This window comes from Psammomys obesus, unplaced genomic scaffold (genome assembly GCF_907164565.1).
Source record: "Psammomys obesus unplaced genomic scaffold, mPsaObe1.curated_primary_1811, whole genome shotgun sequence".
In the NCBI taxonomy this organism is placed as follows: domain Eukaryota; kingdom Metazoa; phylum Chordata; class Mammalia; order Rodentia; family Muridae; genus Psammomys; species Psammomys obesus.
Window position 1 is genome coordinate 13,071,064 of NW_026588752.1, and position 13,398 is coordinate 13,084,461.

General features: G+C 45.8%; 1 protein-coding gene across 2 annotated transcripts in view; it reads right to left on the reverse strand.

The window, feature by feature from the left end:
• The window catches only part of Tenm2 (teneurin transmembrane protein 2), a 670,345-nt gene that overhangs the window by 37,426 nt on the left and 619,521 nt on the right, over positions 1 to 13,398 (reverse strand). For both annotated transcript variants that reach the window (XM_055604663.1, XM_055604662.1), the window contains 3 exons: positions 5,666 to 5,686; positions 2,522 to 2,754; positions 37 to 191 (listed from right to left, as the gene is read on the reverse strand). In XM_055604663.1, the coding sequence (XP_055460638.1) occupies positions 37 to 191; positions 2,522 to 2,754; positions 5,666 to 5,686 (409 nt within the window). The remainder of the gene's footprint in view (positions 1 to 36; positions 192 to 2,521; positions 2,755 to 5,665; positions 5,687 to 13,398) is intronic.

Below are 13,398 nucleotides of genomic sequence, written 5' to 3' on the forward strand. Positions count from 1 at the left end.
CTAAAACCCAGGAGTTGGTTAAGAATGAGTCCCCACCTGGGCCACATCCATGCTGGAGTCACAGCTCAGTGGCCGTACAGCTGTGAGGTCATTGGAGCCCAGCAGGGTGGAGATGATTCCATTCTGGTCGACCTTCCGGATCATGGTGGCGTCAACGAAGTACATAAGCCCGTTCTTGTCCACCGCAATCCCTAGAGGGGAAAGCATGAGGATTTTGTTTGTTTGTTTGTTTGTTTTGTTTTTGACAGGAGGATGGTTTGTGGAAGAGATGGGGGATGCCCTACTCTGGGCATGATATGCTTGGACCAGGGACCTTACTGGGATGGGTAAGCATCCTCAGAACACTAGATCTCAGTCCTTTCTTTAGAGGCAAACATTTCTCAAGGACACTGCACTGTGATGTGCATGATTCCCAGGGTGCTAGCTGTGTCCCCTCCAACCAATGACATCACCCTGAACTGCAGAAGAACCAAAGCTGCTAGTGAATGTGGAAACAGCCCTGACTCTGCTCTCTCTGGAAAATGAGTTATTACCAAAGTTCATTGCTCTAAAAAAAAAAAAAAAGATTGCAAGTGTATTACTCAAATACCCTTCATGACTAATTGTGACAATGAGGCTGAGAAACAATGAGGCTTTCAACCACAAACTCCCAGTTCAAAATGTATCCTCCAGGAAGAATTCCCAATTAAGCCTTGACTCCAATCAGCACTCCCGTGCCCCCAGGGGACACAGAGCCCTAAGGCTGCAGCTTCTATTTCTTTTGCGTTTTCATTTCAGTGCCCAAGTACAAGGCTTGGCATCCTTAATCCATGCTGCAGGCTGCTTGCTCAGTAGCTAAAAATGCTAACAAGAATTAGGCCCTGATATGATTACTCCTTAACCCCAAGCATCTTCGGTCCTTTCAAATAGATACTCATCAATTCCAAGAACTCCCCAGGACAGGAAACATGGCAATAATGCCCATGTTTTTTTAAATTTCATTGTTTAGTTAATTGTGTGTGTGTGTGTGTGTGTGTATGTATATGTACATATTTGTATCTGTGCACATGCGTGTGGAAGCCAGGGGTTGATGTTGGGGTGTTCTTCTCCTTATTTTTTGAAATGGGGGGGGGTCTCACTGAACCTGGAACCTGCCTATTTCTTGTAACCAGGGATATCCCCCTGTCTCTGCCTCTCCAGAATAGGGGTTATAGATATGTACCGCTGTGCCTGATTTTTTTTTTTTTAATTTAAGAGCTGGGGACCTGGCCACAGGTCTTTACACATGTGCCACAAACACTTTACTAAGTAAGACATCTATCTACCTAGGCCTTTTCCGATTCATATTCTCTCTCTCTCTCTTTCTCTCCCCTCCATCTCTGAAGCTCAAGGACAATTTAATTAAGAGTTTAAAAGAAAAATACCCAAGGCAGGCAAGTTGTAAAGCTCAGCAGCTGCCTGGAGGAGGAAGATTGGAGAACAGGAGGAAGCTATGCTACTTAAATTAAGCCAGCATGGAGGCCAGCCACATGCTAGACAAACAGGCACTTGGCAGGGAGGGGAGCTTTAGAGAAAGAGTGAAAGAGCCCAAAGTATCACATAGTCACTTAGGCTCTGGCCAGCTTCTGGAAGAAAAAGACAGAGGATAAGAAAAAGGGAAAGCTACATCTTTCTGAGTCAGGGCTCGGAAAGACAGCCAGGCTCAACAGAGCCTCCTGTAGTGCCTGCACCAGGGGCTGGGAATTCTGGGAATGGAAAGTACACCATCTCCTTAAAGGGCCAGCTATTCCTCCTGTCCCCTTTAGTGTGGCTTGTGGTGAACCCAACTTTCTGGGGGAGAGTCGCTTGGCCAGGAGAGCAGCTGGATCAAGTGGGTTAATTTAAGGAAGGGCATGGGCATGTGTCTATCTAGAGCGTTGGGGTTGAATGACCCTTTCACAGGGGTAGCCTAAGACCCTCAGAGAATATAGATATTTACATCAGGATTTGTAACATAGCACAATTACAGTTATGAAGTGGCGACAAAACTCAGTTTGTGGTCGGGGGGGTGGTGGTGTCACTACGACATGAGGAACTGTATTAAAGGGCCGCAGCATTGGGAAGGTTGAGAGCCACCGATCTTGAGATAGATGGCATCCTTTTGGTTAAGAGGGAAATGTCCTGCCTCACTGAGGACTCACGCCTCAATTCTTAAGGGCTACGGTTTTCTTGGGTATTCACAACATGACTCGCACAGTGCCTCAGACTTTGGATATACTACTGTCTAACATCAAAGTCCGGCACAGTGGAAGGCCCTGGGCTCGGCTGTGTCTCCGGCACCTTGGGCTGGTGCTCTGACAGGTGGAGCTAACACTGTCTTCCGGTTCTCTCTGACTGGCAGCAGTCAGAGGTCTCCAGGTGCAGGGCTACTATACCATATACGTGGGTGGTAAAGTTTACTTAATAAGTGAGCTTGAAAGCACCGTCACAGACGGTTTTTAGATTACATGGGTTTATTTAGCTTGCAGCAGGGTGGAGAGCTCTCTCCTTCTGTGGTCTTTACCTCGAGGGCTCATCAGGGTTGCATCTATAGCCTTCCCTCCGTCCCCACAGCGGGCTTCATCGAAGGGTAGACATTGTTCACCGGTCCCTGCCACAACTTCCGAATTCCCAGCCAGGTCTTTGGCCCCGCTCAGAGACTTGACACGGTAGATTCTGCGGCTGTTGGTGTCAGAGACGTAGAGCGAGCCAGTCACAGGGTCCACAGCCAAGTAGTACTTGTGTCCTGGGCTGTTGCTTTAGGAGAAGCACAAAGAGAAAAGAGCATGGGATTATGCAGCTGGCCTCTTGGGTCGGAGGTGACAAAAATCCTAGCGACACTCTTACCTTCTCTAGTGTCTTTCCATTTTAGTGAATTAGTGATGCTCTGAGATATATTTCAACACATCGTAGCTCTCAGATACTTATGATTAGGCTTAAGCTTCTCATGCTATTTCAAGAGTTGAGGATTCCCATCAAACCAACAGAATGTTGCTTCATTTAACTGTCACAAAAAAACCCCATTCCACTCCTTTTGTAGTGAGCAAGGACATTCACTTGATGCCCGCTTCTTATATTTCCCAGGGGCTTAGCGTATTGTCTCAAGGGATTTAGGAACCCATTCTCCCTGTGACAATGCTCTCTTTTTCACTAAGCCTCCACAAGACCTCCAAGGTCACGAACACCGGAGCAACCTGGAAATTTCTAGGCTTATGATGACTAGTTCCTCAGATCCCCGATCCTTGGCCTTAGAGCTGATTCTTTCCTAGCATCTATGCAAATGAAACTGGCATTTACTGTAAAGGGTAGTTATCTTGCCATCCTGTTCAACATTTCCCCTTGAGCCTGACCAAACCAGCACCTGGCATCTGAATTACCAAGGGAGATGTAGCTTTCTTGTGCTGGGTGAACAGCAAGGTCACAGGTTTGAATCCTGAACCTCCCTGTGTATTAATCTCTTAGGTGTGTGGAGTAGATCAGGGGGCTGTGGGGCCCCGGGACCTGTATGTGTCCTCTGGCATGCCTCTTAGTGTCCTCCGTGAGCCTGGCCAGGATGGAGCAAGACTCGGGGAACTGGTCCAGGATTAAGACACAGGATGTGTGACTCAAACCCGGTTGAGGACCTCAGGCCAGTCTTTCGGCAGCAGTGGGCATCACCTCTCTTACTTGGGAAATGACAAAATCAAATATCCTTCCTAACGGTCCTTCCGGGTCAAAAGCCTACAGGTCTCCCTTTTGCGATGTCTGCTTGTCATGGTGGCTGGGACAAGAGTGAGTGCTCACATCCCTCCAAGGTTGATCATTCCAAATTCCCCATCTACTGGGGGTAGTGGTGGGTGCTGCTTTCTGACCCAGTGGGCGGAGTCCATGTACCTAGAAGGAGTGAAGGCCTTTTTGTCCTGATATTTTTCAATTATACTGTGGAATGATGGGAGGAGAAGGGTTGGAAGAGGTGAGGGGAAAGTGAGCGTGGTAGCAGTTGGTGTCAGATGCATTTGTCCTGTGGACATTAGCTGGTAAATTACTAATTAAAACACTATCATTTGGGTTCTTGCCTGATTAAAAAAAAAAGAGTTGGGAAGCTATTTTTAGGACCTATTTGTGAGTCGAGGCCATCTTTAATTCCTGCCTCTCTTCAGGTTGCTATTAAGACTGATAATTGAACTGGAAGTCAAGGTCTTTTGAAAGAGTAGGCTTCTTTGGGTTCTTTTCTTTCCCTTTCTCTCTCCCTTTGTTTTCTGCCCTCCCCACTTTTTGGCCAAGTCATTAGAGAATATCTATATATGCAAAACAAATTAGGGCAGAAAGAGAAAAATCCATGCCATTTTTTAATTAGATGCTTCGCCCTCTTACTAAATGAACAGTAGCTGGCATGATCCTCAGGAAGATCAAGGCACTGCACATCTGTGCCTATGTATGAGCGAGATAATTAATTCTGGACTTTCTAGGGAGCCCGATCTGAGGAGGCTTTTCTGAATCTCTGGCATAGGAGCTGACAGGTAGGGTTAGCTGTTGCTTCAGGAGACCATTCTTCAGGTAGCCCATCCTCTCTCTAAACCATGAGTCTCAGAGAGCAGCGCAGGAACAGTGGGAAGCCATGCTCCCTATCAGGGAGGAGCAAACATGGTTGGTCTGTGGGTTTCAAGGAAGAGAGAGTCTTTAGGGGACATTTCTATTCTTTGAAAGAATTTGGCTGCATTGGGGTGTCTATAACCAGCCAATTTTGAGGGTTTCAAGATTATGAAGGTAGAAAACTTTTTTTTTTTCCTTACCTACCAATGGCTGTGCCTTTGACTGTAATGATACCAGGCATTTTGATTCTACTTTTTGTTCAGTTCTGACCTACTGTTTCATGGTTGGTGTTTCACAGGGTGGAGACAACATTCATTAAGTTGCCCCTTTCCTTCCCTCCAAAAACTAAGAGCATTTTTTCTATCAGAATAGTCATGCGGTGTCCATTTCACTGTGGTGCTCGCGTGCATGCACATACATACGTGTTGTACATTTGACATGTGAATTCTACCAATATGATTTCAAATAACCTTAACCAGCACAGTCACAGAAGCCTTTAGACAAAAAGTACTTCATCTACACCTTTCATACTACTGAAGGGTGATTTAACTTTATAATAATTCTCAGTATATGTAACTGTTGCGTTCATTCTGACCAGCAGAATGGCAATTAACTTGTGTTGTGTGCGTATGTGCGTGTGTGTGTGTGTGTGTGTGTGTGTGTGGTGTTTAAATGACCACATATCTAGGGGAAAGTCATTAATGAGTTGAAAATGAGTTTTTGACCCGTTTCCAGTTCATTAAAGCTTTTGTGAACCCAGTCCAGCATTTACAAAAGCCCGAAGTTTGCCTCAACTGTTTAGCTCAATTATGGACCACACTGAGCAGCCGGGACAGAGGTTCGCTGAGGGTTCATTATCGCGCTCTCAAATCTCCCAGAAATTCTAATTACTGTCAGCTTATTTGGTTGCTTTTTGACTGCATTTCATAATTGCAAAAGCTTATCATACCCACAACACACAATTAGCACATAAAAAAGTTACTGTATTTGGTACATAAAAATATACAACATTACACAAGAAGCACAAAACAAGAAGGCGAACACAAGGAACAAACGAACCATAGCAAATTATATGGGAAAGAGTTCTTCGTCTTACCTATGTTTAAACTCTTTATTTCTTTATAGAAAGAAAACAGAAGGAAAAAAGAACAAACAGTTAGCTGAGGAATTGATGATAACGCAAACATAACATTTTTCTTTTGTTTGTTTCTCATATAAAGGACCACCCCCCAAAGGCAATCTTTTTATTTTTTTTCCCTTTCTAACTGACAGTTCCTGGCTCAATTATCTGGGAAGGATCCCTGAGTTTAGACTCCTCCTGGCCACTGGGAAATATGCACACGATGCCTGGATTCTCTGACAGGCAAGGTGGCTGTTGTGGGATACAGGTAGCAACAGGTGAGACAGGACTTCTGGCTGATGAAGTGATGGCAGATGGGTTGCATCTCGTGGGGGGGGGGGGGGCGATACCTGTTGACTAGTAATGGCTCCTGGGAGTGTGGTGGTAGAAAGTTTCTGAAGCCAAACTCAAGCTCAGCTGTCAAGAACTCTGTGATTGATTTGTAATGTCTGTTCTGGATGTGGAAGGAACATAGTTAGACTTGTGCTGCTGATTGCTATTGGTGTACTGAGGGAAGAATCAGGACCACCTAAAGAAGGGAACCTCGGCTCATACCAGCGGCAGCATGGCAAAGGCCTTGCCCCCCTCTGACTCACCAAACCATTTTCCACCCCTGCTCCATGCCTCCTTCCCCATTTCATTTGCATGAGCAGCACACCCTTGCAACCCAGATTCATTTTTTTTTTTCTCACTGTAGCAGCCAATACTGTGCCCATTCATGAAATTCACAGGCAATACTATCCTCTTGTAATTGGAACCAGAGACTCCGGTTAGCACACCATTTAGGAGAGTTAGAAAAAAAAAGTTGGTTGTTTTTTTTTTTTTTTTTTCTTTTTTTCTTAAAGAACAAAAGACATTTCAATTTCAACAAGAGACTGGCTGAACTGTAGCATTCAGGCAGAAGAAGTGTAAGTGTTTCAAGTAAGGAAACCCACTCCCAATTCCTGAGGCTTCTAGGGCCAGGTAGAAGGGGCCCTGGATTCTCTTTCCTTCCAGCTGAGATATGAGGTTTGGGGACAGGGACAAGGGGAGTTGGATGCCCTGACTCCTGAGGTGCCCCTCCAGCCTCTGTTTGTGGGGACGGGTATCATTAGTGAGAGGTTTGCACAGAGATTACACTTTTATATTTTATTCTAACGTGTTAGTTTTTGCAAAAAAAAAAAAAAAAGTTAATTAAATGATGCTGATAACTCCTGAGCTCTGACTGACATAGTGCAATTTAAGATTCAGTCTGTAAAGCCTGGTGTGTCAGGGTGGCAGCCGGGGATTCTTGCATCTATTTTATATTGCTTAATGAAAGTGAAATGCTATCTGCCACCAGTGGTAGACACATTTGCCTCTTAATTATTGCAATATCAATTTCATTTTTTTTTTAACTCAAGATTTTGTGGGAAGACTGGATGGGATTTGGGTCTACAGTTCTGACCTACTTCTTTTCTAAGACCATCTGCTTTAAGTTGATTACTATAATATTGGTGTTGGGGGAAGAGGACGGGAGGGGAGGGGGATCGAGGCATAGGAAGGTGTGGAGTTTAAAAGATCATATGGATATGAGCTTTGGATAAAGGCTGAAGTCACTGTACTTCCAGGCCAGGGTAGGCAACAAGCCAAAATAACATCATCATTTAGTCAATCCGTGTAAATGAGGGCAGATGCCCTACTTCTGAGGGACAGGCTTACACTTTGTGTTCACATCCTCGACAATTCAGACCCTTCAGGCACACCCTTTGAGGGGAAAGTGGCGTCTCAAATTTAAGGAGCTGAGATGAATTAGCATTTCACACCACAGAGTCCCAGAGTCCTCTGCGAAGGCTTCAGGGCCTCTCCCAGCCTCCTCAGCCTGCCTCCCAGAGCTGTCATCACCCTGTCTTGTGATTTATGTGTGTGTGCTTGTCTTTTCCACCTCTTTGAGAGCAGGATGAGACTTACACATTTCTGCATTGCTGATACTTTAGAGAGAGCAAGGACTGGGAAAATAAGTCTTTGAGTGCAGAGAGTGCGGGATGAAGTTACTTTTCCCTTTGCTGTGGACTGGCAGCACTGTCCTATGTTCCGTTTAGAAGTTTGTAGGTACATACAGTTGAGAGCACTGTGAACCTTGCCTTGTATACTTTGTGTCCTCTCTTTTCCCTTTCAGGGAGAGTGGAGTTGGGTTGGACATAGTTTTATTGTTGCTGCTTTAAGCACAGGGAGATTAATTTGGGACACGTTTAGTTGAATTTTAGAGGGATGTGCTTAGGTGGTTTGTAGTACCTTCAGCATCTAGGTAAATTATTGCAAGCCATTCTGTCATAAGAATGGCTTTTGGGAATGCTCCTGCCCTACTGTGTTGATTCATGTAGCATCCTTGTAGGGCGTGTGAGAGCCACTGCAGAATTCATCCTTCATGGTTATATGTACATTGGTGACAAAATGATTAATGAGCACCAGTTCAAAAAGCATTACAAGAAAATGTGAAATGCCCAGAAATATTACAAAGGAAACTTGATAGAGGTTTCTCTAAATTTTATACTTCTTACAACTTATATGTTATCAACAACCATCTGTGTACACAAGCAAGTTTTTTTTTTTTTTTTTTTTTTTTTTTGCTTTGTTGATAATCTGAAACCAATTTTGATTGGTTATATTGGAGGAAAGACTTATCATGTCTGTTCTAGAGATAACAAAATCAGAAAATAACTGTCACATAAAAAAATAATCAAAGAGGAGCTGGGTGTGGTGGCACTAGGAGGTAAGGACAGAAAGACGAGGAGTTCATGGCCATTCTTGGCTAAACAGCAGCAAGTTCAAGGCCAGCCTGGGCTATGAGGCCCTGTTTCAAAAACCCCCAACCAACAACAAAAACCCCAAGACAAAACAAATAAAAAACAACAACAAAATTATCCGAAGATAATCAAAAGGGTATGGGGAAAAAAAAATCAAGTATCACAGAGACTGAATAGAGGTCAAGTCAGACAGATATCAGACCATCAGAGCTTTGTGGTGACCACACTCACTGTGGCTTTTAAAAACTTGCCATTTTCCCCCTCATCTTCTATAACATTGTTTCGTTTTTCATTTACTGTCATCCAAGCACTAAGTAGACCTGAACTTTCTTAGCTTCTAAATCCAGATGAGATTCAGGGCCATCAGGGTAGTATACTGGGAAATTCTCTTTTTCTTAGTCAAACTGATCATTTATTATTATTTAACTATTATCATTATTGTTGTGTGTGCATGTGTGTGACACGTGTCTGCATGTGTGATGTGTGTGAGTGCAGGCGTGCACATGGCACAGAATGTTGGCGTAGAGGTCAAAGGATCACTTTTGGAGTTGGTTCTGTCCTGCTGTGGGTTCTGGAGAACAAAACCCAGGCCCTTGGTTTGTGCAGCAAGCACTCCTGTTCACTCGCCCTCCTCATCGGCACTCCCTTTTCATTTTCAACTCGTAATCTGCATATCTTCCTTTTAAGAGGGAACGCCTAAAACTGCGTTAGCTTCCAGTCCCACAAGCTGTCTGTCCTTGGTCAGCGGGCTTTGAAAATAGAGTCAAGGATTAGCGCAGATTGGTTGGAGACAGGGCGCTTATGACTGTTCTGGGTTGGGGACTTTGCTCTTTTCCTGACGCTCATCTTCCCAGCTCACAGGAGGGAAGCGGCTGCCTTCTCTAGTCATGCTGTCCATCCTCACACTCGGTGGGACGGGTCCCTGTCTAGCTCTCAGGTCAAGCTTGTCTTTGGAGACGTCCACTTCCAGCATCTGTTGCTTGTGCCCTCCTGGCCAGGCTCCCGCTCTGTCCGCATCTCTGCCTCCTCCGACACTAGGACATCTAAATTGGACAGTTCCCCACTGTGAAGATAGGCCCTTGTGCAGTTCTGCCACAGGCCCACCCAAAAGCATGAGAAGCAGGCCTCCGTTGGGGGTGATCTCCTCAGGGGGAGAAACACACCGGAAACATTAATACCTTTGTTTGGAAAATGGAAAAGGATTTCAAACGTTACGTTACAAGGGGGCTATCTCAAGAGACATTGGAGAGATTCTGCCCCAGTCTTGACTGTCGCATTGTGGGGTCTAGTTCTTAGATGCTTTCAGATTGGAGAGCAAAGGATTTATCTTTCAGAGAAATTCACCCTAAGGTGTCAGTGGCTGATGAATTTACTCTGCTCCAGAGCGTTTTGGTTTCCCATGGGCCAGGTGGAGAGGGTGATAATTACAGGAGGGAAAAGCATCTCCTAAAGATGGGATATTAGACTCCTCAGGGAAGTGGGTGTTGAAAATGTGCTAAATCAAAGCACACAGGTGATAACCATTGTACTCTTTCCAGGACTGGAAGTTCCTGGAGTACAGGGACCTCCGGCCTGCAAGCTTCGTACAGGCAGAAGTGGAGGAAAGCCTAGCGAGGACCATAGTAACACTGCAATAGCATCTTGACTGGGAGGTGGGGCCTTGGGATGGGTGAGCAAGGTAGGGATGGGTGCGACTCCAGAATGGAATCACTCAGATGCCAAGCCACAATGGAGAAAAGACACAGGCAAGACAGGTCTCTCCCTCTTTCCTCCCCCCTCAGTGGGTGACTGTTTTGAAGAAAGGGGATTGACAGCCCTTTGTTTTCAGGCATGTAGTGGGGAAGAAAAGAAGAATCAAGTCAGTGTTCTTGTAAAAGCTTAACTTCTAATCGGCTCCGGGTTACTGGATGATGAAAGCAAGAACAAGTTTGAAGACAGTTAAAGAAAATGGTTGGTGGGGGGTGGGGGATGGGGGGTTGGGGGTGGGGGGAGGGTGAATCACACAGCTATTGAGGGAGATTGGGAAGGATAGCCCTCAAGCTGCCCTTGGTGTTACCACATGGGCATGCTACGTTTTCCTTTGATTGGGCCGTTAGCTTTTACCATTGGTGTTTGCGCTCTCTACAGTTTGAGAGACATGGAACCAGAGGCGAGGAGGGACTGGTTCTTGAATTCAAGCACCCATCTTGAACACCTAGGACTGGCTGGACACACTGCTCTAGGAATAACAGGGCAAAGATGACCAAGGTGTCTGGAGTACAGGGGTACACATGCCCAAGCCTAAAAAGCCACACAGAAATAGCCAGACAAGGTAGCAAGTAGTGTTAGCTTGTAATGGAGAAGTAGAATGTTACTCTTTCAGAGGAGGGGGAGAAGTTTCTTCTAGGAAGAGGGGACTTAAGAGCAGAACCAACAGGCAGACAGGAAGAGGCTGCCTAGATTGAGTGGATGTGTTGAGTTGAGCAGCTGGAATGAATTAAGATTTGGAGGTGGGAATGTACCAGGTCAGTACTGATTAGCTCTGAGCAGGAAGAGCCCTGACAGAGGAGGAAGTATGTACTTGGAAGATAAAAAATGGCCCTTTAAATAATCCAGTCATGCATGGAAAACACAAAGCAACCACTGCCACTGTCTTCCTCCAAGCCTCTCCAGTGCCTATAGCATGCCTGAGAAGAGGATGGCTTTTCCCGGACTAAAATAACAACAGCAGCAGCAGCAGCAACAACAACCATAAACCAGTCTCAGGAAGGGGATTTCGCTGGGAAGGTCTGGAGAGAGGCCTGCTGAGTGTCAGTTTGCAGTCCCTTCACTGGGCCTATGTCTTGCTCGCTCTCTGCTCATGCACGACACACTTCTGCCTCTTGTACTTCACGGCCTTGTGCGCTCTGTTTCTGTAATGGTTTCTTTAGCTCCTCAGCTCAGCTTGAAGTGCATTTTCTTCTCCAGGTGCCCACCTTTACCCTCAGCGGGATGTTTCTTGAGCCCACATTTCATCTCTCCTGTCCTCACAGAGATACACATGAGCCTAACACTACTACTCAGTAAACATCCTCCAGATGAGGGGATGCAGCGATCTCAGAGGAAAACAGCTGCGCCTCCCCTCCCCCACCATCCCTTATACATTATAGATATATATCCCTTACAGTGCCTGGCAGAGTTTTAACTCCTGAGAATATTAGCGGTAGCTGCTGGTGGCCAGGTCACCGATGTGTCTCTCAGCAGGGTCTGTGAGGACAATGATTGCTGACTTGATTGGATTGAGAAGTGCCTAAGAGATTAGTGAAGCAAACCTCTCCCTGTGTCATGAGGGTGTTTCCAGAGATGAATTTGTCATGAGGACGCTGATCTAACGAACTGCTTAATCCACTGATGAATTGAAAACCGCAACAACAACAACAACAAAAAAACCCAACAGAATAGACTACAGAATAGCAGTGGCACTGTGGAAGGTGCTGCCTGGAGGAAGCAGGTTAGTGTGGCAGGTGTGTGAAGGCTCTCTTGCTCTGACCCTCTCCCCCCACCACGTCTGACCCCTACCCCGCATTGTGGTTCTGCCTGGCTTCCTGTCTGCCATGGTGCGAACTGCTTTGCCACATCCTTTCTGCCAAGACAGATCTACTGCTCTGAAACCTTGAGCCAAAGTCCCTCCCGATATCTTGTTCTGTCAGGTCATTTGCTCGCATTTAATGGACACAGACATTCGATGCAAGCATGACTTGTGGCGTCTTCATCTTTCATATGATAGCTGAGGGCATTTCGAAAGGACCACCGGCCACAGGGTGACTCAGGCCCCCAAATCCTAGGGCTAGCTCTCAAATCCTCAACTCTCTTCGACTCCCTCTTCCCCCCCCCATCTCTCCCTCTCTTCATTCCTTCTCACTCATCTGGTTTAACTGGAAGACACATCTCGACTGGAACATTTCCATATATCCCTTCAGCGCTGTCAAATCACCAGACCCCAAATAGTGGGCCACTGACACGGCCTTCCTGTGGATTTTCCTGCCCTCGCCCTGCATTCCTAGAGCCCATTTCCCACACACCAGCCAGAGCCATCTCCTAAAAATGGCAGTCAGACATTTGTCAACTACATCTACCTTCTACTTTAACCTCTCGTGGCTGCCCACTGTAAAAGAAATGCAATTTTCGCTTGTCTACATGCAAGCAGACACTTGTTAACCCAAAGCGTAGGTCCCTTCCTTACCTCTCTGGGTTCCTGATGCTCTTCTGAGCCCACCAGCCCCCCAGTTGCATTAGACTTCTATGGGTTCCTTCAATTAGCCAGATTACTTACTGCCTGAAAATGGTTCTTTTTTATTTTGTGCCTGGAATTCTTTCTCTTAGATGTCCTATGGCTAACGTCATCGTCATTCATAGCCCAGCTCAGATGCCATCAGTAGGAGAGGTTTCACTGTCTGTTTTGTGCTTTGCAGCCTTCTTATTGCCCCTTTCCACCACAGTTGGTATGTCTCACTATGCTGGATTTTCCTTAAAGCACTCCTATCTATTTGAAATTATTATTTTTTCACTTTCCCACATGATTCAATTGGAAGCTCCCTATTGGATCATGAACACAACATGGGGACAGAGTGTACACTCAACGGTTATTTGTTGATACTCCCCTCACCCCCCATTTGCTCATTTACATCCTTCCCCCTCTTTGTATACATCCTCCTCTGGCTGAGGGTGTGGAACCAACTCTCCTTAGAAACGTATTTTAAAGAGCGTTTAGGAGTCTCTGTTTTCCCAACACCGAGGAATCTAGTCTTCAGACTTAGTAGCAAGCAATGGCCAGGAGGAATCTTCCAGGATGGTATGAAGCAACCTAGTCTGGCCAGGTGCCAGTGTGTTACATTGCATACTAGTAAGTACAAAAAGACCCAGGGGATTCACTGAAGGGGGCAGCACCCAGAGGTGCCTGGCAAAACCTTCAGAATGAGAGATGGA